Source organism: Crassostrea angulata, chromosome 2 (genome assembly GCF_025612915.1).
Source record: "Crassostrea angulata isolate pt1a10 chromosome 2, ASM2561291v2, whole genome shotgun sequence".
NCBI classification, from domain to species: domain Eukaryota; kingdom Metazoa; phylum Mollusca; class Bivalvia; order Ostreida; family Ostreidae; genus Magallana; species Magallana angulata.
Window position 1 is genome coordinate 81,238,580 of NC_069112.1, and position 26,117 is coordinate 81,264,696.

The 26,117-nt window shown below is 35.7% G+C and overlaps 3 protein-coding genes across 3 annotated transcripts in view; 2 read left to right on the forward strand and 1 right to left on the reverse strand.

Annotated features, from left to right (window-relative positions):
- Nucleotides 1–10,812, forward strand: part of LOC128171027 (NAD(P)H-hydrate epimerase-like) — a 32,291-nt gene extending 21,479 nt beyond the window's left edge. The window contains exons 3-5 of the mRNA XM_052836793.1: nucleotides 9,322–9,432; nucleotides 9,596–9,860; nucleotides 10,365–10,812. Coding sequence (XP_052692753.1) covers nucleotides 9,322–9,432; nucleotides 9,596–9,860; nucleotides 10,365–10,612 — 624 coding nt within the window. The 3' untranslated portion in view covers nucleotides 10,613–10,812. The remainder of the gene's footprint in view (nucleotides 1–9,321; nucleotides 9,433–9,595; nucleotides 9,861–10,364) is intronic.
- On the forward strand, nucleotides 464–7,413 carry LOC128171016 (uncharacterized). The gene is made up of 4 exons (XM_052836780.1): nucleotides 464–629; nucleotides 1,396–3,212; nucleotides 3,866–3,964; nucleotides 5,906–7,413. Exons 2-4 carry the CDS (start codon nucleotides 1,646–1,648, stop codon nucleotides 6,166–6,168), a joined length of 1,929 nt encoding a protein of 642 aa, XP_052692740.1. The 5' UTR covers nucleotides 464–629; nucleotides 1,396–1,645; the 3' UTR covers nucleotides 6,169–7,413.
- A 3,332-nt stretch (nucleotides 10,813–14,144) lies between the features above and the next one.
- On the reverse strand, nucleotides 14,145–25,851 carry LOC128173824 (trithorax group protein osa-like). The gene is made up of 3 exons (XM_052839494.1): nucleotides 25,820–25,851; nucleotides 25,472–25,527; nucleotides 14,145–19,923 (listed from the first exon to the last, which is right to left on the reverse strand). The coding sequence occupies exons 1-3, from the start codon at nucleotides 25,849–25,851 to the stop codon at nucleotides 14,690–14,692; spliced, it is 5,322 nt and encodes a 1,773-aa protein (XP_052695454.1). The 3' UTR covers nucleotides 14,145–14,689.
- Between the last annotated feature and the right edge of the window lie 266 nt (nucleotides 25,852–26,117).

Genomic DNA, 26,117 nt, shown 5'->3' on the forward strand with positions numbered 1-26,117 from the left:
TGCCACTGATCCTCCAGAGGAACTTGACAGCCGTGTACCTGGGAATGCCACAGATTTTCCAGAGAAACTTGACAGCTTTATACACCATGATTTTGTTGGTGATGATGATGAGTTTTCTTTTTCGGATTCCAATGATTCTGATTATTTACCTTCAGAAGATACCGATCAGTAAGTAGACACTTCAAAAAATGGAATTTTGCAGATTCTTTTTTTTCTACCTGATCATTATTTACAAGAATAGGTTCTGTAAAGTCTATAAAGGATTGCATAAAAATAAGAGTATAATTAATGATTTGAATTTTATACAGAATTGGGTTCATCAGTCTTAATTTGTTGTTTAGTAATCACTATAAAAATTAACATACCTATAGCAAATTCAATATTATTTATGTTTATAAATTTATTGGTTAAAGTACACCAGTACTTAACTTTTTAGAAACAGAGTTTTGCTATTTGTCAGATGGAATTAATGCAATTCCTTTTTATAGGGGTTCTAGTGATACAGATGACAATGCAGTTTGTTCCTTGCTACATTTAAAAGATTCATCCAATCCTTCCGATTATGTCAGTGACAGTAATGATTCTGAGAAAAGTATTGATGTTCCAATATCTATCCCTTTTGAAACTAGGTATGTACAAAAACAAGAATATACTGTAGATTCCTTATTTTCAGCTAATACCCTGATCATCCGTCACTTCTGGTCTGCTAAAATGGCATTTTTGGAAAACTGTTTTAAAAAAATTTCAAATTAAAAATTTGGATTTTTTTTCTTCATCAAAAAATGTTTTAAACTTACCAAATTTGATTATGGGCAGGTTGTCCGTCACTTCTGAATGTCACTGGAAGTGATTCCAACACATTGCAGAGATATTGCCTCTTAAAAATGACCTTTTTTGGAAATCTTAATTCTGCAGTTTTGGAAATCTTAATTCTGCAGTGTTGGGCCAAAAATTAGTCTGAGAAAATTAATATAGTAACTCGTACCAAATCTGATTCCGAAGAATTGTTAATTTGTACCTAGTAAAATGATTTGTTTTATATTAAGCCTTTTAATTTCCAGTTTTTGTTAAGTAATGCATAAAATCATTCGGGCTTTTAGTTAAGCCCTTCTTAAGATTTTTGGATTTTAATAAAATTATTGTATTTGTTATGATTTTGCCCAATTAAGGTGGATTTATTAAATTTTAGAAATGAAATAATGTCAACATATTAGTTGAACCCTGTCATTAATTCATAATCAAACAGAAAACCTATTTGTTGCTCGCAATGAGATCATGTCTAGTATTTCTTATATTTTTATGAATTTGCTAAATTTAAGTACATCAGTAATGAACTTTATAGAAACATGAGTTTTGCTATTTGTCAGATTGAATTAATACAATTCCTTTTGATAGGGGTTCTAGTGATACAGATGACAATGCAGTTCATTCCTTGCTACATTTGAAAGATTCATCCAATCCTCTCGATTATGTCAGTGACAGTAATGATTCTGAGAGAAGTATTGTTGTGCCAATATCTATCCCTTTGGAAACTATCACTGTACAGAAAACCAACACAGAGAAAGGAAAGCAGAAATGGGACAAAAAACATGCATGCAAATTTTGTGGAAAATTGTACCCAAAACTGGCTAGACACTTGGAAACAATGCACAAAAATGAAGTTATTGTAGCTAAGGCTCTTTCCTTACCCAAAAACAGTGCCGAAAGAAAAGAAATTTGGAAAACAATAAGAAATGAAGGAGACTGGGATCACAACTTCAACGTTCTGAAAAATGGAACTGGAACATTAATACCGAAGTATAGAGAGCAGAAGACAAGAGCACATAGTGAATTTATACCATGTAGTGGTTGCAAGGGTTTGTACTCCAAAACTTCATTGAGTGATCATTTTAAGACATGTGTTAGTAAGCAGACTGATAAAAAAAATCAAGGAGTGAAAGAAGGTCGTTTTTTACTACCTATTCCAGAACATATTAATGGAGGATTTTACAAAGATGTTTTATTATCCATGTCTCAAGATGACATTTATATGTATATATATCGCGATCCACTCATACTGAAATTTGGAAAGCGCCTGTATGAAAATAAGGACATCCAGGAACATACATCTAACCACATCAGCTGCAGAATGAGAGAACTAGGCAGACTAATTGGAGAAGCCAAAAAGACACCTGAATGGGGTATCCAGAAGATTGAGGATTGTTTTAGTCCTAAGAAATTTAACAATGTTGTGTCATGTGTGAAGTCCCTTGCTGGATTTAGTGAAGATACACATATGTATGCAACTCCTTCACTGGCACTGAAAATAGGGTATAGTCTTCAACGATGTGCAAGGATTTATAGATCAGATGGAATTATTGAGTCAGATATAACAAAACAAGAGAATGGTTCAGCTTTCATTCAGTTGTATGAGTCTGATTGGAACGATCTCATCTCTTCCCGTGCACGACAAACTTTGAGTGAGAAAAAGTATAATGCGCCAAAAATGTTACCTCTATGCGAGGATGTGTACAAGCTTAATTCCTACCTAAAAGAAAAAATCAAAGAACTTTTGATGAAATTGTCGAATGATTCAGCTTTCTACATTGAGCTGGCAAAGATGACACTATGTCACATAACTCTCTTTAACAGGAAGCGTGGAGGCGATGTGCAGCGTATTACTGTAGACAATTACAAGCAAGCTATTGAAGCACAAAACAGTGTTCCCTATGATGACGAACTTAAATCAAGTTTGTCAGACGTGGAAATTGAGCTTTGTCGTTCTTTGACTCGAATTGAACTCAAAGGCAAACAGGAAAGAAAAGTTGCAATATTACTTACTCCAGAGATGATTAAATGCATTGATCTCTTAATGCAGAAAAGAAGTGATGCAAATGTATGTGGAAAATATTTATTTGCTAGACCATCACCCTCCACACGAACACTAAGGGCAAGTGACGTATTGAATGAAATATGTGGGAAAATAGAATTGCGCTATGGAAACATTATAACCTATACAAACCTCAGAAAACACATTGCCACAATGGCACAAATCCATGAGCTTAGTGAAAACGGTCAGGATCAGTTAGCCAAATTCCTTGGCCATGACATAAGAGTCCACAGAGAAATTTATCGGCAACCATTGGATATCATTCAAAAAACAAAGATCTCCAAGATGTTGATGCTCATTAACGAGGGGGAAAATGTCACAGAGATGCTCTTTAATAATCAGGGTGAGTTGTTTTCTTTAAATGATGATAGGCATATAGACAGGGAAGGATTCAGTGTTGTGAATAGATTATTAAAATGAACTCATTTGTTATATTTCAATGGTGATTATTTATTCCTCCTGTGCATGTTTGATCTATAGACTTTTGATAACGTTTGATTTTAGATTTGGTTTAGTATAGTATGTTTATTGTGGACTGTTGTACTGTAAAATTGTGAAATTCACTGGGAGTGGGGCAGGGGTTGGGGCTTTTTCGTGGGGGGGGGGGATAAATTTGGCCGTATAGTGAATGACTTTTTTTTAGGTCAATTAATTCACATGGGTACATGTAACATATTGCTGCCATAATTTAGGAATTACCTGCACGTGTGCATTATTAGCAAAACTGAATGTTATAAAAGTTTACCGTTAAAGTCTGCAAGTTTCTTTTAACCAAAATTAAAATTTGGATTAGGGTTTAGACTCCATAATGAAGCTTAAAATGCAAAAATGAGACCCTCAGCCAGGTTTATCTAAATGATATGGTACTCAGGTGACTGTCAAGGCCTGTAGGCCTCCTATTAGTTAATGAAGGTAAGAATTCTAATTTCTTGTATATATGATATAAGAATTAATGTTCATAACTTACTCTTATCGTTTTTTGATTATTTTTTCTAGAGGAGGTAAAGGAAATTGACGGGTCCTGTGCTGATGAGAGTGATGGAGAAATGGATTACCAGACTGATAAAGACAGTCTTCGTAATAAAAGCGCTCAAGGTTTGTACCCTTATTTCAGTACACATTTATTTTTGGTATATTCTCCTTTTCTGGTATATTATAATTCTACTTTAAACTAGATGCATGAAAAAAAAAAGCAGTTCTCAAGATTAAATGTTGGGTACATAACAGTCAAGCTTCAGTCCACACAGGGTCATAGTTTTAAACTAAATGTTTCCTGAACAATATGCATCTTTGAACAACTTATTACATCTCTCCCATCCATAACAAAACAGTTCCCAACAGATGTATTTTAATTATCATACTGACATTTTTCCCAAGAATATATTTGTTAGAAAATATGTTTCTAATTGAGTGGAAAGATTTCAAATTCTGATTTACAAAAAAAAAACAATTTTCTTAGTTAATTTGTTTTCTTAAAACAAGACAAAAACAAAGCTTAAATACGACTCATGAATATAGTTGATAAACTTATCACTGGCATTACCATATTTTCTGTCTGCTCATAATGTGAAGAATTTTCAGTCAAAAATCAAGTACATGTCAAGACCATGTAATTTATACAGAAAGTTTTTATATACTTAGTATCTTTCATATTACATATACATGTATGATAGATGCAGATGACAAATTCCTTTTTACTTCTCTAAAAATATTTAGCCAGAATGAGATATGAAATTATGGTACCTGCAAAGTTATTTTTTTTACAATCCTTTATCAATGTATGAATACTATTGTATCGCGCGTGTAAACTGTTCTATCCTAACGTACAGTAATCTTATCAGGTTTATCGTTATATTTTATCAGTTTCTCCATTTATCCTATCGTGTTAGCTGTATCCTGCCTTTTCGTAAGCAAGCTATTTTATTTTAAAGTTATAAGTCGTTCATCGCTCCGTTAACAATAATATTGGAACAAATAATGCAAATCTTTATCAAACATTCCATCAAATTAACAATATTAAGCTATATGTATTGAAGTTCTTAAGTCGAAAGATATTTTTAAAAAGAAGACATAAGTAACATTTGGAGATGATAGGGTAATGTGTACAATCGAAAATTCTTTGGAACAAGATAACATATGTAACTGTATGTCTGACATATTAAATCGTACGCAAAGAGTGTTTTGAATTACTGTGTAAACATTAACTTGCATGTCATCTAATTTGTTTATTTAATTCAATAAAAAAAAATGATAATATTTAGATAGATTATATAAGGAATAAGGAATCATTCTTTGAGTATTATGAGGTGATAATTTCGGTCGGGGCGTGATCAAATCCAATAAAGCCCAAAGGGCTTTATGATAGATTTGATCACGCTACGACCGAAATTATCACCTCATAATATTCAAAGAATGATTCCTTATTACTTATATTTATATAATTTTAAGCCATCGTCCGATTAAATATTTAAATATAGATAAACAAACCCCGCTGGTGCCTCAATTTGGCGTCATTTGTATTATGAGTTATATAGTACAAAATCGATACGTAGTGTTATCACAGGCAAAGACACTGGAAAATGTAAATATACATTATTAAAGAACACGCATTGTATTTTGATTATTGATAAAGATAATTCATACATCATTTTAGTTTATTTTTCCAATGAATTTATTCTAACGACGCAGCTCGTAATAATTTGACTTTTTTAATAAAATGAAATTCTGCTTAATATTTCTTATTTCCTACATTTTCTTTATCAAATTATGCCATTTTCGGGTAAATCGTGAAGATCATATATCGTGATTATTCGTTAATTATGAACATGCATAGTATATCCTTTCCTATGGTGTATAAATCCTATTGTATCATGCATGTATCCTGTTCTATCATGCATTAAGCCTGTCCTATCGTGCGTAAATCATTTATCTTGTGAAAAAAAATGTTGCGGTACTGTATGTCTTCTTAGTTATTTGCATTTTTCACATTCCAACCATATCATCAACCAATTTATATTCTAAAACTCGTAATTTTAGGGAAAAGGAAAGCACCCTCTGATGGCAGATCTACTGATGAAAATTCTGCAGGCAAACGTCACAAAACACAGAAAAAACCATGGAATCCATCTGAAATGAATTCAGTCAACAAGCATTTTTCCCATTTTATTGCAATGTCCAAAGTTCCTGGCAAGAACGATATCGAGAATGTTTTAAAAAAGGATAAAATCCTTTCCAAAAGAACTTGGAGAAATGTGAAAGATCAAGTGTACAACCTTATAAAAAAACAAAGAAAATGCTGATTTTTTGTCTTTATTTACCTTGATAATAAAGTAATTACAAGTTCATTATAGCTTGTGGACATCAATTTTCATATATTGTATAAAGCACAGAAGTGTGAGGATTAGCAAATTTGTAGAAAATACTCCATGTATAGCTTTACCAATACATACTGTTGTCATGTTTGTTGCTGTGATGAGCATTCACCTTTGTAAAATAACTAAGGAATAAGGGCCATGATAACTTTAGCTGGAATTGATTAATACAACTGTAAAACTAATATGGTTTTGTGTTTGTAGTTGACATTAACTTGAAATGACAAAATTCTTTTTTGCCAGATATTTTGGGTATAGACCTTGATTAATTTTAGCATTGTCATTGAAATACAGAGGGATTGGAATAAATATTACAGTGACTGGACATGTAGTATTAATGAGCAAATTGTGTACCGGTATATCTACCTTCAATGTTGGTTGTATGAATGACTATGGTTACAGTTAGTATTTGTATGAATTATACAATAATTGGTAATTGATTTGATTTGATGTTTGGAAATAGATTTTGACAAATATATAATGTACTAGAAATTAAGAAAATATTTAGTAACTTTGCATACTGCAAATTATATTAATGAGCTAGATTTGCTATATAAAAATTAATTGTACTGTTGATGTGCATTGATGATAATTGTGTGAACAACAGAATGTGTACTGCATTCACAAGAATTGTAGATTTGTTGAAATGTTTTAATGATATATATAAGAATTGGTTATTTTAATCAAAATGTAGAGAATATGTTGTATGTACATGTATATATATATGTATATATATATATAGTGTTTTACAATTTCGGTTTGGAGCATTTTGGAGCACTGACAGCATTAGTAAACTCTGAATAATTTGAATTTGTAAATTCACAAATTGCACTGATGAAATGTTGGAGAAGTAGATATTGACAAATTTCATACTGTTGAAATGAATTACTTCATTGTGGATGTTGAGAGTTGACAATGATATGAATGATGCATCGTTTACAGCTAGTATGCACATGCACTATACATACGAGGTATTTGATTGTTTGGGATGATTTGGAGATAATGAAAATATTTGCCAATAAATTTTGATTACTTATATAAGTGTTAATTTGTTGTAGAGCAGTAAGAAATTTATTCATTACATCAAAAATGTAAATATGTTAATACGAGGCTCACATGAGCTGTAATGTTCAGAAATTTATTGTGCTGCCAAAACGTTGTATTGTGATCATTCTGCGTACAATTAAAATTTTGATTTGAATGACATTAAAATACTTATTTTTGTTATAATAAATACGGAAGAAGAATAATGCAACTTTCAGCTAATACCTTGAATAGCCTTTAGCACATACTCTGAACAAAAGTTTATAAATTATAATTTTTATTGCCATTTAAGTTTCGCGCAATACTGTAGTTTCTTATCAGGCAGATTTGTAAGCATAATGAATAAGTGGGGATGTTGACAATCCGTGGATCCAAGTGGAAAAGAAATTACAATTGTACATGTATGATTTTTTTAAATTCAGTATTAGGACCAGAATTAGATATCTCGGAAGGTTTTACAGCATAATTTGTCATGTTAATGTTCTCTAAATGCACACTGCTTCTAGTGGTGAATGTAGGATCGGCGAAAAAAAGGTGCAAAATTGCCCTGGAAACGTTTGAAAGTTCAGTAAATTGTGACTTTAATCGTCTATATTTCATAATTTCAATATAAAGCTTAATATTTGTTAAAGTCTGCAATGTTTAATTTGTGTATTCTATATTCATGTGTAAGTCCCCAAACGTGTACCGTGTGTATTGGGTCCTCAGTTTAGTGTTTACTTTATTCATGTGCAAGTCCCCAAAGTTGTACCGTGTGTATTGGGTCCTAAATTTAGTGTATACTATGTTCATGTGTAAGTCCCCAAAGTTGTACCGTGTGTATTAGGTCCTCAGTCTAGTGTGTATACTTTATTCATGCGTAAGTCCCCAAAGTTGTACCGTGTGTATTAGGTCCTCAGTCTAGTGTGTATACTTTATTCATGTGTAAGTCCCCAGAGTTGTACCGTGTGTATTAGGTCCTCAGTTTAGTGTATACTTTATTCATGTGTAAGTCCCCAAAGTTGTACCGTGTGTATTAGGTCCTCAGTTTAGTGTATACTTTGTTCATGTGTAAGTCCCCAAAGTTGTACCGTGTGTATTAGGTCCTCAGTTTAGTGTATACTGTGTGTGTTTTGTCCTCAGTTTAATTTAAATTGGATTCATATGTCAATATCAAAAGGTGTACTGTGTGTGTTATTGGCCCTCAGTTAAATATATTTAAAAAATAAATAAATAAATTTATCATGCCTAAGTTCCCAAACTATACACGTAGTTATGTGAGAGGATTAGGATTTCAGGTTTTTATGTTATCGGTACAAGTATTCCTCGCGATTTAAGATTTTAATCACATAACATTTTTCAAACGTTTTAAATCTCATTTGTTGAATGTTGAAATTATCAATTATCAATTAATCATATATCATTGTATGAATCCTCAAAAAATGGGGATCCATGTGGGATATTAAGATGGCACCATTGCAGAAAAAATACATAAAACGCTAACGTTGGTAGTGTAAGTTTTTTCTGCAATGAACGTTTCCATTATTTTTTTTAAGAATTTAGTCTAATCTAGATAAGGTCCTCAGTTTTGTTTGATTATAAGGAGCAGGGTCCCCATACTTTACACTCAAGTCCTCAGATTGGCACTTCCGGGTCCCCGTTTTCAAAACCCATTGATATTTCGTTTAAACACAACGATTCACTTTATCTACTCAAATCAGGATACAAACAGAATAAAATAAGTTGAACAATGTCAACTATGATGTGAAATCTCTTGGTCCCCAATTTGAGATATTTTGACAAGGTCCCCAAAAAGGGGTTGATACACGTATGTGTGTGTGTGTGTGTGTGTGTGTGTGTGTGTGTGTGTGTGTGTGTGTGTACTCCCGAAGTTCACTAAAAAGCTTCACCACTGCACTTCATTTACAAAAATGTGAACGTGTTCAACTTTTGCGATAACTAAGCACGCTCTCAGTTTAACATTTGACTTCCAGTTTCATTCTCTATTAATAATTTCACTTTCTACTTCAAATTTAAATTTCATTTTTTTTCTTTCAGTGTTACCCAGTTGAGAAGATGACACGAGACAACGGGGCCATTTTGGTTTGCTGCGGGCCGGGATACAATGGGGGAGTGGGTTTAGTGTGCGCCAGGCACCTTAAATTGCTTGTGAGTTGTTCCCCAGGGCGTGAAGAAGCGCTCTAGTGTTACTGTATCATAAATCAACTTTAAATAGCATGCATGTTCACTGTTATTTTTAAAAGAACTTTTGATCAACTTGTTCTACAGACTATGTTTTTGGGTTTTTTAACTATGATTTTGATTGTTGCAGGGATACAGACCCACCGTGTTTTATCCAGTGAAATCCAACTTGGCGTCCATCTGTGATAGTCTAAGCAGGCAGTGCGAGAGTTTGGATCTTCCCTTTCTGAGTTATTTCCCCTCGGAGTCGCATCTGATCCAGGATTCGTACAACCTCGTTGTCGATGCTCTGTTTGGCTTCCGGTTCAAACCCCCGGTGAAAGATACTTTTGCCAGCGTCATAGAGACGCTTAAGAAAGTGGAAATCCCCATATGTAGCGTGGACGTTCCTTCCGGTATAAGTCACGATCGGTTTTGGAAAATATCTTTATTATTTTTTATCGACTGCCTAATTTCAAGCTATGTTTTGTTAATTTTTTCCTGTTGTTTCAAGGGTCGTTTTAATTTTCAATTTTTTTTAAACGATAAATATTAACAACTTCTTGACATTGACTTTGTAAGATACAATGCTGTATTGAAAGTTAAAGCTCATCGATTGCGTTCTAGTGGTATTCTTGTGAACTTGTCCGCTTATTTGACTTTTGAACTTTTAAAAATGCATTTGTATTTTTTTACTGTTTTTTGTGAGGTTTACGGGTGTTAACGTTGCTTTTATTATTAAGTGATAGTTCTTAAAAGAAATCTACTGTTTAAACGATCAGCGAATTCAAGAGCGCGTTTGCATTTCTAGATAGACATAATTGAAGTAATTCTCTAGTTAATTTTATAGGTATAAAAGATCTGTATAACCAGAGGGGACGTTTTTTGCGTTTAATATTTTTTTAAAATTCTATTTTTAGGCTGGGGTGCAGAATCCGCGAGTCCTGACGGACTACAACCGGAACTGCTCATCTCGATCGCCGCCCCAAAAAGGTGCGCTAAACTGTTCCAGGGAAAATTCCACTACCTCGGTGGACGGTTCGTCCCCAGGACTCTCGAACAGAAATTTGACCTCAAACTTCCGCCTTACCCTGGAACTGACTGTGTGGTTGAACTAAAAACCCAGAAGTCAACAGAGGATGAGAAACCAGATGACACAGGCGAATGACGTCACAGTTAATGAGGACATATATCCATAGTAACACACAGGGGAAATAAAAATTTCAGTGAAATTATAACTTCAAAAGGACAAGTTGTTTAGCCAAAACATGTTTTAAACTTTATGTGTGTTTTCTGATATGTGTAAAATTAATCCTCTATTTCTAAAAATAAACAAAAATCAATAATAAAAGAATTCTTTAAATTTCATGCACATTGTTTTCTATTTTTTCACTCTGTTTGCGTTTTTTCTTTTAAACGGGTAGTAGTTACGATTCTTAAAGTCTTTGAAATTTTATTAATTGGTAAAATAATTCTATAGAATGACAAATTTGGTAGTAAAATACAATTTCTGTTATGTCCCACTCGATGACTTTGACGAAATTGGTCAGCATAGGTAAGTGGCTTGAATTTTTTTCCGGTAGACAAAATTAAATTAAAGTCCGTTCGTATTCAGATGACTTTTTGTGAACTCATTCGACAGCCTCAAATAACGCATGCGTAGATTGCTTTAGCGGAAGACATGGCCGACACTGGTATTGTAACGTGCAGGGCATAAAAGACTAACTGCGATGGTATAAATCAATAAAACTAATGGAGGTAACTCTTTCAACAAAACTGCGTGTCTCGCTAAAGTATGTCAACTCGCGAAAGAAAAAACGTGTTCTGACAGATTCAGCCAGAAAACGAAATCGGCAAAACATTCAGGCGTCTTATAATAACGCGCGAGTAAATATCGGCGTCCATTTTGAACGCTGGAAGGCGTTGAAACACACTCTAAAGCTCTAGAGCCAATGCAGATGTCGCGAAAGTTTTAATAGAAAAGTGAGTATTAAAGTTTGGGTTAAGTGTGATAATTCACGATATCATACAGAATATTTCATCAATCATTTTTAATCCTGGCAGTGGCAGAGAAAAACATGCATGCAACGTATGATGTCAAAGCATCTTGATCAATGATATTAGTCTATGGGGTACCCCAAGGGGTAGATGTTATACCGAAAACATTGAAACGATAAAATTGAAGTAAGACTTTAAGATGGAATAACACATCGTCATAAAATGGCTGACCTCTGATCGAAACGACATTTTGTTTTATTAAAACGATTTTATCGCCGGTAAAATATAACTTACTTCGTAGCCGAGTGGATAAAGTGTCGGTATTGTGATCTGTACATACCGAGTTCGAATCCCGCGGGTCTTTTGTTGTTACTTACTGAATTGATTTTTTTTTTTAGATATTCATTTGTTATCCCTAATATGCAAACGTTTTGCTTATTTGACTTAAGTATAGTTTATTTATCATTATATCTTTCATGATGATATAATTTGCAGTTAATTTGAGTGACTTTTTCCAGGTGTGTTATTCCACCTTAAAAAACGACATGGCAGTTGTTTTGTCACGTCCTACCGATTTACGTTCCTCTGCTTTGAATTTGTATTTAATGGATTTTTGAGATGGTTGACAGTTTGTTATTGTCTTTTTTTCATTGCACACTAGTTATGCTTTATATTTAATCTCTCGGTATGGACTGTAAAGAGAAGACTGAATCGGTACTCCTAAAGGACCTACAGTGGATTCCAGGGGTCCAGCGGGTCCACTTGCGTTAGGAATGATCAACCTTTCTTGATATATTACAACCAGCTGCTGAATTTAGCTGAAGACATACAGAAAAATATGAAACAATTTGTTCATTCATTTATATATCTACTTATTTACTTACCCATCTATTTATTTATTTGATTATTTATTTTATCATTACATTTTATGTTTATGAAAAGGTAAAACACACTCTTTTTACAATCAATAAATGAAATTAATGTAAAAATGTAATAAATGTAGGGGCGAACAATTAAGAAGACATTGAAACACTCTGCCTTTGACAATAGCAGCGAGCAGGGGACTAAGGGTCAATTTTTTTAATGAAAAAATATTCAGAAATCTGAAGCAATGAAGACAATATCACAACAGCGGGAGTGGGGGTTTACAATGATATTCTTTATAAAATCCCCTAAACCCCCCCCCCCCCGTCCTTTTTTGTGTGGCTGCCCCAATCCTCTGTTAAAATAAACTTTGCCATAGAATAATACAATGCTCTGTCTTAATTTTCTATCGCATTCTTTTTCTTATATACCCATTATCTTTTTTTTTAATTTTACTTAAGAAACAACATATAAACAAGAATGTGTTTACATAACTACTTTAACATGTACTTGTTGATTAAGAAAGTTATCAATTTCTGATACAGTTTTGATTATAAATTTGACTGGGTTTGATCCTTCGATCAATTTTTAGGTATCGCTATTTTATTTTATTTAGGCACGCATTAGGAATCGTTTGTGTAATATATGTATTTATTATGTGTTTTATTTTTCATTCGAATTCAGCATGTTGAATAATTTATCGCTGAAATGCCATTTACATTTTGTAAATTTGTTCCAAAAACCCTGTCAGTGAATAAAAGCCTTAATCAAATCAAATGTTGAATGCATTCAAAACGAATGAGGTCGCGCCATTAACATGTCATAAAATTTGTCACCACCTGAAAAAACACACGTTTGAGTCCGGAACAACAGAATAATATAAAAACAATTACCAAGAGCAGGCATTAACTACACAGACAAAAGAATATCGTTGGTTTGGCTGGTCTTTGTTGGGTTTATTGTTAAAAGGTTTCTACGTGAAAGATAATTAATGAGTTCTACGTAATATGATATCACGACGAGAGAGAGAAAAAAGAGAGAGAGAGAGAGAGAGAGAGAGAGAGAGAGAGAGAGAGAGAGAGAGAGAGAGAGAGAAAAGGAGGGAGAGAGAGAGAGGTCTTATTATATTTACATACATTGTATAGCCTAAGTCAGTATATTTTCTTAGTATTGTTTTAATCTATCAAACGTATATCCAAATTGTGTTTCTTAAAAGGGGGTGTGGTGTGGTAGTTTCTGTGGAATGATTTTGTTTTTGCCCCCCCCCCCCCTCCTTCTACGGTGACTCTAATACAGTATGTGAATTTTTAAAGTAGGGATTATACAGGGGTAGGAAGTTCCGGACCCTCCGACCCTCCGGACCCCTGACCCAGCTGTGTATCCGCGCATGTCAAAATTCTCTTTCCTCCGAAACCGTTGTAAGTACTATGGACCACGTGTTCATGACTTTCCGTCCATTTCTTGTTTTGCTTAGAATTATTTCAAAAGAAAACTTGTCTATTGTAATTTTATATACGTCTTTGATTTATTCCGTTTAATGAGACGGAAAACGTTCCTTAACACGTGGATACATTATAACTATCGGAGCTATGTCTTGACACGTGAATACATGGTAACTATTCGGGCTATGTCTTGACACGTGGATACGTTATAACTATTCGGGCTATGTCTTGACACGTGGATACTTTATAACTATTCGGGCTATGTCTTGACACGTGGATATTTTATAACTATTTGAGCTATGTCTTGACACGTGGATACGTTATAACTATTCGGGCTATGTCTTGACACGTGAATACATGGTAACTAATCGGGCTATGAAATGAAGAACAACACAATTAAAGTTACAAAGTTGTTATAATTCGACATAATATCACAGACGTCAGATATTGCACTATCCCAAAGTGAACACCCCTATAAACTGTCGTACAACTTATCTAACCTCGTTTAGAAATCACGGTACAACTTATCTATACATAAAGTTTAATGTAAACATATAAAAGAAAACGTCAACACGAATATTCAAAATTATACGACATTGCGTTTGATTCATAAATTTTAAATAACATTGAGACATTCCATATTTGATCGTTCAATTATCTTCTATCAAAAAGTTTTGATTTTAAAAATTCGGTTTTTTTTCTTTCAGCTGGATTAAGTTTCCATAATCCGAATTCTACGCTGCACTAGCTCACGGGTCACTGTTTTTTTAAACGCTCATTACGTTTCAAAGCATTTCTTCACAGTACAATACCAAAAAACTTCCACGGCAAAACTGAAAACGAAAATATCTGCTTATACCCACGAAATAAATAGAGTTATAGTCACCGCTTTCTCAGTCTTGAGACTTTTACTTTGCATCATGACGTCAAAGATTGTGACGTCACTGTTTCTTTAGAGTTTTACCCGCTCTAGCACTAAAAACCGGAGCACCACGGACAGACGGATTCCTGATTTCCTTTACAGGAACCTTATACTGAGGTTTGTACCCATTAAACAGATTGAATCCGTCTCTGTTAAACACTTTCTTTTCAGGGCCAGTATTTGTCGGTGGCGCACCAATTAGAGTTGAGCTTATGCCGAGCCTCGGCGCCGAATGTGATGACTGCGACGCAGAACCTGGCGCCATTTGCTTGGGTTTGGATCCGGTTTCCGTAAGCGCCATTCCTTCCGGGATAATATTTTTGGGTTCAGCCGGTTTTTCCGTCTTAGGGGGTTCTAAAAGATTAAGGGAGCTGACAGCGTCAGTGGTTTTCTTCTCAATGTATGATATTGGGGTCTCCTTGGGCGTGCTCTTGTCCAAAGGTGGCAGAGTTGTCAGCAGATCCGGAATATGTCCCCTAAATCCACTGCTGAGGCTGAGAGGGTTCGGCGGGGCCTGCATGGGGTTGTCCGGAAACCTGGCGATGTCGATATAGACCTGACCGAGGGAATCGATGGGCGGGCGGTAGGTGGGTTTAGCCGTGGCTTTTCTAAATTCCGAGCTGAACTCAAAAGAAGTGGGTGGCTCCATTATGGCCCGGGAATGGCCTACGTCATGGTATATTCTGCTGATGCTGAGCCCTGAACCGTAACTTGAGTCCCCTCTAGCGCTTAAACCCATTCTCTCTCTCCTCACAGGCTGTGCCTCAAAAGCGCTTGCGCGGGGCTGACCATAGTCAACGATTCCGAGATTGGCGGCGTTGTATTGTAGCGGAGGGGCGGCGTTATACACGTGACCAGCCGGATTCGGATCGCCTCCCATAAGACTGAACTTGTTCTGGGAACGCGTCCTGGAATGAACGGACTCAAAATGATTGTGCTGGTTGACTTCCTGGAGGGTTGCATGGTCGGTGACGGGATCATAGTAGTTCTTTCCAAACCTGGTGTCTTTGTAGGTGATTGAGTTCATGGGATTCATGTCCATGTGTGGATCGTGAAATGAATTTTTTGCTACGTTAGAAGAAGGTTTGATACTAGGTCCAGGTGTGACGTCACCTTTTTGGTTGACCCCTGGGTCACGGACTATCCCTGCGGGTTCAATGCTCGTTTGTTCTTTTTGTCCCTGCTTCAAATTGTTATAATTATTCGAACTCGGTTCTCCGTTGGTATGAACCATATTAGTAAATGAAGGTGATTTGGTAATGCTTTCAGGTTCTCTTGGGCCAACTTTGGGTTCTACTGCAGGTGTACTCAAGGCGTTTTGTACTGGGATCGGTGATATTTGAGGCGAAGATTCCTTTCCCTTTCTATCCCACTTGGGCGACACTTCTTTGTTTTTGCTACTTGATGAAGGATGTTTGATCGTCGCTAGTGATTCTACCTCGGGATACGTTACTCTTTTGTCAACAACAGGAACCGGAAACTCGGGCCCTGCCGTGTGTATGTCCTTGGGGCCCTGATATGAAACGGTGTTGTCACTGAACCATCTTGGGGCTATTCCTGCCGTTGTTCGGGCATTGAAGCCCCGGTTCTCTTGTTGATGCTGATTTGTCTGCTTAATCTCCACAGGGATCTTTGGTTCAACGTTTGAATATGTTCTTGGCTGTCTTGTGTTGAATGCTTGGTTCTGCACCGAATTGCCCGGATGAACCCGTGAAGTAACTTCATAACCAACAGGCCAGGGTCCGACTCCGCTGGCCGGTTTAGGTATAGTTTCTGGCGCTTTTACTTCCGTCGGCGCATTGCTGTTCATGTTGGAACCAATGCCTTGTCCAGAGAGGTTGCTCCTCATTGGCTTAGATTTGCCATACTTTCTCATATCGTACGGGATGATCTTGTAACTACCGTAGATGCTGGGCTTTAACTTTACAGCACTATTTGGAATCATGTCCCTGACCTCTGGTTGAACCTGTTGAATTCCTTCTGGTTCTCCTACTTGTTGTATCATGTTTTCCGGTGGCCCTGTGTTAGGGGAGTACAGTGAATTGTCTGCGCCGTTTTGAGGATACTGCACTGCGTTGGTAGGCTCTTGATTTATCTGTTTGTGATGATATTGATCTTGATTGTAGTTTTGGGTGTTTCCATTCACAAGAGGTACCCTACTTTCTCCGTCGTAAGGAAGAATCTCCACAACACTGTTTCCCTTACCGACTTTATAGGGGCGGATTTGAAGAACATTATTAGAACGCTGGGCTTTCTGATATGCAATTTGTTGGTGAGGATATACCGCGCCAGCACTATTGTACTGAGTATTGCGTGTATTTTCTGTGTGTTTGGGTTTATGGTGTGGTTCTGATCTTCGCGGTTCATTGTAGGGTGAGTTTGGCAGTCCTTCTTGTCCTGGGAGATTTGGAACACTGTTTGGTGTTTGTATGTGGTGAGGAGAGTTTGACTGGAGACTTTGTCCGTTTTGATTTTGACCTGGTCCATTTTGTAAAGGTCCGTTTTGGTGTCCACGGGTTGAATTATAATTTTCACTTGGCTTGTTTTGGTAAGGTTCGCTTGAATAGGGATTGTGTACATCTTGATTGGGTCTATTTGGAAATGGACGGGGTCCGTTTTGATAAGCTTCGTTTAGATTATTCCTAGGTCTAATTTGTTGAGGTCTATTTTGATTTGGAATAGGTCCACTTTGAGGGAAGCCGTTTGGGTTTTGCATGTGTGTATTTTGATAAGGTCCATTTGTATTTAAAACTGCGTTGTTAATATTAGGTTTATTCTGAGCTGGCCTATTTTGGTAAGGTCCACTTGGATTTTGACTTGGCCCATTTTGGTATGGTCCACTTGGATTTTGACTTTGTCCATTTTGGTATGGTTCACTTGGACTTTCACTGGGTCCATTTTGATAAGGTCCACTTGGATTTTGGTTGGCCCCATTTTGATACGGTCCACTTGGATTTTGACTTGGCCCATTTTGGTATGGTCCACTTGGATTTTGACTTGGTACATTTTGGTATGGTTCACTTGGACTTTCACTGGGACCATTTTGATAAGGTCCACTTGGATTTTGGTTGGCCCCATTTTGATACGGTCCACTTGGATTTTGGTTGGCCCCATTTTGATACGGTCCACTTGGATTTTGACTTGGCCCATTTTGGTATGGTCCACTTGGATTTTGACTTGGTACATTTTGGTATGGTTCACTTGGACTTTCACTGGGTCCATTTTGATAAGGTCCACTTGGATTTTGGTTGGCCCCATTTTGATACGGTCCACTTGGAGTTTGACTTGGTCTATTTTGGTACGGTCCACTTGGATTATGATTTGGCCCATTTTGATAAGGTCCACTTGGATTTTGGTTGGCCCTATTTTGATATGGTCCAATTTGATTTCGACTGGGTTCATTTCGATAAGGTCCGTTATAATTTTGACCGAATCCATTTTGAAGAGGTTCATTTTGATTTACAGTTGGTCTATTTGGAAAACGACTATGTTTATTTTGATAAGGTTCGCTTTGATTTGGACCTTGTATAAATTGATTTTGTCCGGGTATATTTGGATGAGGTTCATACAGATTTCCATCTGGTCCAGTTTGTCCTACTGGATCATAAAACTGGCTGTTTGATCCACCTTCCTTTTGGTGAGCTCCCATTGGGTATTCTACGTGACTTACACTTTCACCGTTCGCCCTCTCTGTATGTTGCTGTTGGTGTCTTTGCTGAACTGAGGGATCATATGCTCCACCTGAATATTCAGTGGTAAAATTGTGGACGTTCGTTCCTCCGCTGACCTGTTGTTGATATGGGTCCGAGTTGGGTCCACCGGCAGGGTTAGAATACTGGTTGTTTGGAACCGCCGGCCGATAGCTGGACCCTCCAGTCGCGGCGTGATAAGGCTGCGACGGGTTGTAAGAAGAGGGCTGTGGAAACTGTTGATTGTACAACCCAGAAACTTGGTCATAGGTCTCTGGGGAAGGATTATTTGGTCCGTTGGGAGCGGAATACGGCGGTGGATTGTTTAGGTTTGGCTGCCCGTTTCCATTTGGTAATCCATTATATTGATACGGTGGATTTGACCCACTAGGAAGATTTGGTTGTGGATCATATTCAGCTGTTTGGTTTTGAGACACGCCCATCTGAATATTTCTATGTTGACTGTTGGAAGCTCCACCTTGTATCGTATGCGATGCGGGATCGTATTCTGGTGCCGGTCCTCCAATATGACCCGGGTATGATGCCGACTGAGCATTGGATGTCCAGGGGTTATTTGCTACAGGTGCGTGACTGTTGATTGTACCCTGTGGAATGTAAGACTGACCCTGAATCTCGTTTATTTGGTGTTGACCATTGGTCGGGGTGGAGGGCGGATAAAATGATCCCACCCTGCCGTTGCTTGGGACGTTGCCTTGTGGGTCGTTGGTCCCTGCCTGTTGTTGTTGGTAGAAGTTGTTTGGTCCCGCTATGTTTGGTTGATTTCTTTGATTGTACACTGCCTCGCTTTGTGGAGCTGAAGAGTTTGGTCTATGGAACATAGGTCCGCCATTCACTGTATTAGGCAAATGGTTGGCTCCGTAAAGTTGTGAGGGTGGCACTCCCGGGAATAAGTCAGGTTTATTGTTTATGATTGGTTGATGCTCTGTCGGGGCGTTCTGTGTTTGGCGATTTGATGGATGGTTTTGTACTTGCTGCTGTGGCGGAGCGTTTTGTGCTTGCTGCTGTGGCGGAGCGTTTTGTGCTTGTTGCTGTGGCGGAGGATTTTGTGCTTGCTGCTGTGGCGGAGCGTTTTGTACTTGCTGCTGTGGCGGAGCGTTTTGTACTTGCTGCTGTGGCGGAGCGTATTGTGCTTGCTGCTGTGGCGGAGCATTTTGTGCTTGCTGCTGTGGCGGAGCGTTTTGTGCTTGCTGCTGCGACGGAGGATTTTGTGCTTGGTGCACAGGCTCAATGCAGCGTTTTCCGCACCCATTACGGCAGCACTTTTTCATTCCGACACAGTCGTTGTCATCGCCGCAAAGGTCAGCACATTTAGTGGACGTTATTAACACAACAGACGGACAATAACCCGGCTTCAGAGAGGCCCCCGCGCCTGCGTACTGTACTTGGTTTTTGGCCGGAAGTGAAGACTTATGGATTATTTCCCCTGAAGGTGCGTTAGGATTACTGGCGCCATATCTAGAGGGCGATACAAACATGAAGTTGGAGGGACTGTTCCTGCCAAAGAGCGCCTGACCGGAAACAGACTGTGTGATCCATGACGTCACTGTAACAAAAAAATCATGACTCATTATACTGTAAAACGTTACATTGAACTGATTTACAGAATTTGTTGTTCATTTTTTTTTGTATTGCTATAAATCCTTTTTCCTCATTTTATCTCCAAGATCACTAGTCTATAAATTTATGTATTACATTTTCAGTGTCTTTGTCTGCGATAACACTTAGAATCGATTTTGTACTATACAGTCTAATAAATTCAAATGATGTATTGTTGGGGCGCAAGCATGTTTGGCATTTTTAAATATTCTAACATTAAATCGCACAATTGATGAAAATTGTATAAATATAGTTAATAAGAAATCATTAATTGAATATTATGAGGTAAGAATTTCGGTCGGGCTTGATGAAATCTATCCTAAAGCCATTCGGGCTTTATTCGATTTGATCACGGCCCCACCAAAAGTTTCACCTCATAATATTTAAAGAATGATTCATTATTCCTTAAATAAATACCTAACGTCTAAAAATATATATAAAAGAAGAAGAAGGAGAATACAAAAATTACATTTCAAATATTCTTAAGAGTCGGAGGACTTTGGTTTCATTATCAGCTGGTCTGTGTAATCATGTGTAAGTTAATAAATATGGTTAATGTTTATTTTGTGTATATTGTCACTGCTTGATTGTGTACAGGTAAATACACCAGGTAAAATTAATAGATCTCCATGTGTACAGGTAAATACATCAGGTAAAATTAACAGATCTCCCTGTGCACAGGTAAATAAACCAGGTAGGATTAACAGGTCTCCCTGTGAACAGGTAAATACACCAGGTAATATTAATAGATCTCCCTGTGTACAGGTAAATACACCAGGTAAAATTAACAAATCTCCCTGTGTACAGGTAAATACACCAGGTTAAATGAACAGATCTCCCTGTGTACAGGTAAATACACCAGGTAAAATTAACAGATCTTCTTGTGTACAGGTAAATACACCAGGTAAAATTAACAGATCTTCTTGTGTACAGGTAAATACACCAGGTAAAATTAACAGATCTTCTTGTGTACAGGTAAATACAACAGGTAGCATTAACACGTCTCCCTGTGTACAGGTAAATAGATTAGGTAGGATTAACACATCTCCTTGTGTACAGGTAAATAGACCAGGTAGGATTAACTAACCCAATTCAATGTGTCGTCATTTAGATATGTCGTAATTATTTATTGTCAACATTGTGTAACTTACGGCAGATAAGTTTGCTATTTATAACTGGTATATACATTTATATATTCGCATTCTGTATAATCTTAACAGGTTTAAGAAATACACAAAGCACTTTTAACACTGAGCTACAGAGACCTAAATATCTGATCTGATCTGATCTAATCTTATCTAAATTTATCGTTTCTTATCTTATCGTAGCTTATCATATCTTGTCTTAACTTATCTTAATTTATCTTTTTTTTATCTTAATTTATCTTTTTTTTATCTTATCTAATCTTTTTAATCTTATCTGATCTTATCTTAATATATCTTTTCATATCCTAGCTTATCTTATCTTAATTTATCTTAATTTATCTTTTTTTATCTTATTTTATCTCATCTAAACCCTGATGTAAAGTTTCAGCGTTTTGACCACTGAGCTGCAGAGACAATTATGTATTTAACATTCAAAAACAAGAGATCCAGCAAGGATACTCAGAAAGTGGTAGATACTGTGGAATCATTAGATTTCGTGGTGGCTCAATTTTCGTGGAATTCGTGGTTACCTCTCATCCATGAAATAACATCCTCCACGAATTGTTAATAAGGGTAATAAAGTCATATTTCCTTTTGTAAATATATGAGAATACACGAAATTACGTCCTCATGAACCTGTAAAATTTAAGTTGGCCCCCACGAAATTTAATGATTCCACAGTATACATTATCATAATTTTTAAATCGCATGATGTCATGAGCCTGCTTACTTTTGAAAAACCTTATTTATAAATTTACAAATTGTAATTAAAAAATAATTTTATCCTTTTTTACCTGATCTTATTTGATTGTATTGTATCGTATCCCATACTATTATTGCCATATCCCACCTTATCTTTTCTTTTGTTTTTTAAAATGTTTTCTTATATTACCATATCTTATCTTATTTGTTTTATCTAAAGCCATCTACCAGACGTTTTACCAGTATATCCTTGGCTCAGTTGCTTGATTACTTATTTCCAGAGATTAATTCTTTGAGGTTTTGGATTTGTCGTATAAACAGAATAAAACCGAATCCACAAAGAGACCGATCCGGAAATGAGTTTTTAAACGAGCGACCATTAAACAGGCATTACTCTGCTAGTCAACACTCACGGACGTTCATTATGGTAAAATTCTGGGCTGCGTTTTACAAAAGAAGAACTTACGACTTCCGACCAAATTAATGAATTATGTTTAATCACGAACTCACTAATGTTTTATTCTAATGGCTGTGAAATATGATTATGGCATTCCAAATAGTTGTAAATGATTGAGTTTATATTTTTTTTTCCGTTTAAGGTCAGACGACACGTTCCTCAATTTTAGATAACTTTTTCCAGGAATTTGTTAATGGTTTACTACTACTTTGACAAGCTTTCTTGCAAAAAATTAGGGTACCTTACCAGGCATTTCTACAAAATACTAGAGTATGCAATTTTCTATATAATCTTCTTGAAAATACACTTGATTTGCTAATATAAAAAATAAACGCTTCTGGCAGTGAGCGGCCACGGTTCTAACCACTCGACCATCTAGACATATACAAAATCCAAGTAAATTTTGATCACTTTTAAAATAATTATAAAATTAATGTTTTTTATTGGAACTCTTTATTACGAGGAGATACAAAAAAGATTCTCGAGGAACGTGTCGTCTGACCTTAAGATCAATCCATGAGACGGATAATATTTACGACTTTGTCTTAAGTTCTTGTTTGTTCTGTTGATGGACTTAAAGGGTTATCTTAAAATGATGAATCGCATCATTATCTTAAAGAGTTATCTTAAAATGATGAATCGCATCATTATCTTAAAGAGTTATCTTAAAATGATGAATCGCATCATTATCTTAAAGAGTTATCTTAAAATGATGAATCGCATCATTATCTTAAAGAGTTATCTTAAAATGATGAATCGCATCATTATCTTAAAGAGTTATCTTAAAATGATGAATCGCATCATTATCTTAAAGAGTTATCTTAAAATGATGAATCGCATCATTATCTTAAAGAGTTATCTTTGGGTAACCTTTGGGTTTTTTTCTTGGACAAACAGAAGTAACAGAGTTGGATTTTAGTTGGGGGAGGGGGAATTATATAGGTATATTTGTAATGTTAAATTTGAGATAGGGTCGTAAATTGAAGGAATAGAAATCATAATCAAGCCTTGCAAAAAATTATCTTAGTTTTATTTGAATGGACTAAATCAGACGAATCTTAGTTCATTGAGATTTTTTTTTGTGGAAAATTATTGTTTTCATATATTTAAAATTTAAGATGTTGGATGATCGCATGATGGAAATTAAAATGCGCATCAAACATAACTAAAAAAAAATTTCTTGTTTTGATATTTTTCAAAAGTAATACGTGTAAATAAATATAGCTGCTATTTACTTTGATTTTTTAAAAAGAAATATTTTTAGTTACTTGGTCCCTCTAATATGGTAAGCTCGATGTTTTCGATGGTTTTTATAATAAGGAAGCATTTTGTATGAATCTGAATATATTTCTCTATATGAAGATCGTTAAATTTTTGGGAAATAAACATATTACATCGTGTTAAACTGTTCAGACATACAAGGTTTGACAGCTGTTTAAAAAACGGTAAGTTTGGAGCGTGCGGGAGTTAAATACAACACAGAATTACATTTTGACTTCATGTTTAACAAGCTCATTAATATGTAAATGAGCGCGCACCTGTCAACGAATGTCTTTATATAACAGAGGTATTTCTGTGGTTTTTTGATTTTCACATAAATCTGTTTATAAAAAGGGCTACGATGTAAGATGCAGGATAATTTTGTGAGTCTCAAAGGTTTTCATATGTATTTATTTTGCAATTTTTATATCACTGGCAAGTAAAGGTGAAGCCCGACTTAATGTTACTGTATTGGGTAATTGACGACTCACCAATACTGAAATTTAGATTCTATTCTTCATTTCATGATTACTCTGTAATTATTTACTATATTATTTTTCTTTTCTACAGCCAAGCATCTTTATTTTCATTCAAAATATATTAAGTTCCAGACAAACTACAGCTAGTGGACTTCCTAACTTTTTTTTCAAATTTTCTTCTGCCTCTAATTTTGAAGAACATTATTATGATCCATATTTAATATATATCTTAAAATATCAACTGAGAGAGAGAGAGAGAGAGAGAGAGAGAGAGAGAGAGAGAGAGAGAGGTATAATTAGATGCAAAGGTTCTTGTTTTTAGTGCGAATTGCCTCTGCTGCTGTCATCGGGAGATGGATTAACATGAAGTAATGGAGAGAGTACACGCCCCGACGTGCTAGTTTTAATTAGTCTGCTCGTTTTAATTGGATTTTAATTTTAAATCTCCATTCCTGCTGGTAGGTTGGTAAAGGAGTTTTTGTTCTACTTGACCAATGCATGCAAAACAGACTCTGGATTTCAGTTCCTATAGTCTTAGGATGACGTCTGACCTTCAATAGAGTTATAGTCTTGCAAAAGAACATGCCGTTCGTTATACAGTACAAACTTAGATGTACTTGTAATATTTCATCTGCGTGTTAAGGAAACTTGCTCGATCTTAAACTTATATCGTTTTTAATAACCTAATATTTTCTTATAATTGGTATTTCGAAATTCCTTACAAATATGAACATTAATGGTATGTTAACTAGTGTTAGTGTTAACAAGTATCAAAAACAATAACACTTGTGAATTACCGATTGTTAAATAGTGTGTCATAAAAAAAAATACACTAGTCAATAACAAAATGTTAGCGTGTGTGCCATACAACATTTATCAATAACAAAGTTATTTTAAAAACCAGCAACTAGTTATTCTGAACGGTCATTCAACATAGTCCCTAATCATAGACTTTTCTCTCGGTATTTTTTTTTCACGTGAAAAAGCTATTAAGTATTCCAGATTATTTTAGGTGTCAAACATTCAAGGAAAACATGAATATAAACAAACACATTTTCTCTGAATTCAAAAGGAACTTGATAAATGTCCTGCTTACTAAAGTAAAAAATAAAGAAGTTCTTTAAAAAATTATATTTTTTACTTATACTTTAAATGTGTTAGAGTCATGGATCATTAAAAGTAGAGAGAGAGAGAGAGAGAGAGAGAGAGAGAGAGAGAGAGAGAGAGAGAGAGAGAGAGAGAGAGAGAGAGAGAGAGAGAGAGAGAGTTCATAGTAATTAGAGAGAAAGAGAGAGAAAACTAAAGAACATAGTTATAAGAGAGAGGAGAGTGTGTGTTCATAGAAATTAGAGAGAGAGAGAAAGAGAGAGAAAACAAAAGTTCATAGTAACATGTATGGTAGAGAGAAATAGAGAGAGCCACAGAGAGAGGAAGAGAACGAAAGAGACTTACCGTAGAAGAAGATTGTGATTATCGAACTTATCCTGTGATTGTCAGCCACATTCATCCTTTGTATAAATAAAATATCAATATAAAATATGTATAAATTTATCATTCATCTTTACAAACTGTTTTTTAACTTGATATAATGTAGATGCACTTTATATTTGTTAATTTGTTTAAACAGTATTTTCCGCAATTTAATTGTCCACAGCCTAATTTGGTTGAAATGATAGATGGTTCTATGGATGGATGGATAGATAGATAGATAGATAGATAGATAGATAGATAGATAGATAGATAGATAGATAGATAGATAGATAGATAGATAGATAGATAGATAGATAGATAGATAGATACCTTTTTCTTTGGACGCTGTACGATGAATGCATTACATTTAGTCACGCTGCAGTAAATTTATACCTCCTGCACGCTTCGCTGATTTTCATTAACAAAGACAATTTTAATTGCGGAGAAAAGAGTTCTGTATCACCGTAAAAGAAGCCTAATGAAAGAATGAAAGTTAACAAATGTCATCACTGATTTCACGGATTTTGAAGCAGGCCAATCCTGACAAGGGAATAACGTGTATTAATTAAGGAATAAGGAATCATTCTTTGAGTATTATGAGGTGATAATTTCGTCGGTCGGGGCATAA

Excerpts from the sequence above, each read along its gene's own strand:
- LOC128171016 (XM_052836780.1), top strand. The coding sequence starts at position 1,646 with ATGCACAAAAATGAAGTTATTGTAGCTAAGGCTCTTTCCTTACCCAAA. Across the intron at positions 3,213-3,865 it reads GATGCTCTTTAATAATCAGG|AGGAGGTAAAGGAAATTGAC; the intron begins GTGAGTTGTTTT and ends TATTTTTTCTAG. Across the intron at positions 3,965-5,905 it reads TCGTAATAAAAGCGCTCAAG|GGAAAAGGAAAGCACCCTCT; the intron begins GTTTGTACCCTT and ends TCGTAATTTTAG.
- LOC128173824 (XM_052839494.1), bottom strand. The coding sequence starts at position 25,851 with ATGCATTCATCGTACAGCGTCCAAAGAAAAAG. Across the intron at positions 25,528-25,819 it reads TACAGCGTCCAAAGAAAAAG|GATGAATGTGGCTGACAATC; the intron begins GTATCTATCTAT and ends ATTTATACAAAG. Across the intron at positions 19,924-25,471 it reads AATCACAATCTTCTTCTACG|TGACGTCATGGATCACACAG; the intron begins GTAAGTCTCTTT and ends TTTTTGTTACAG.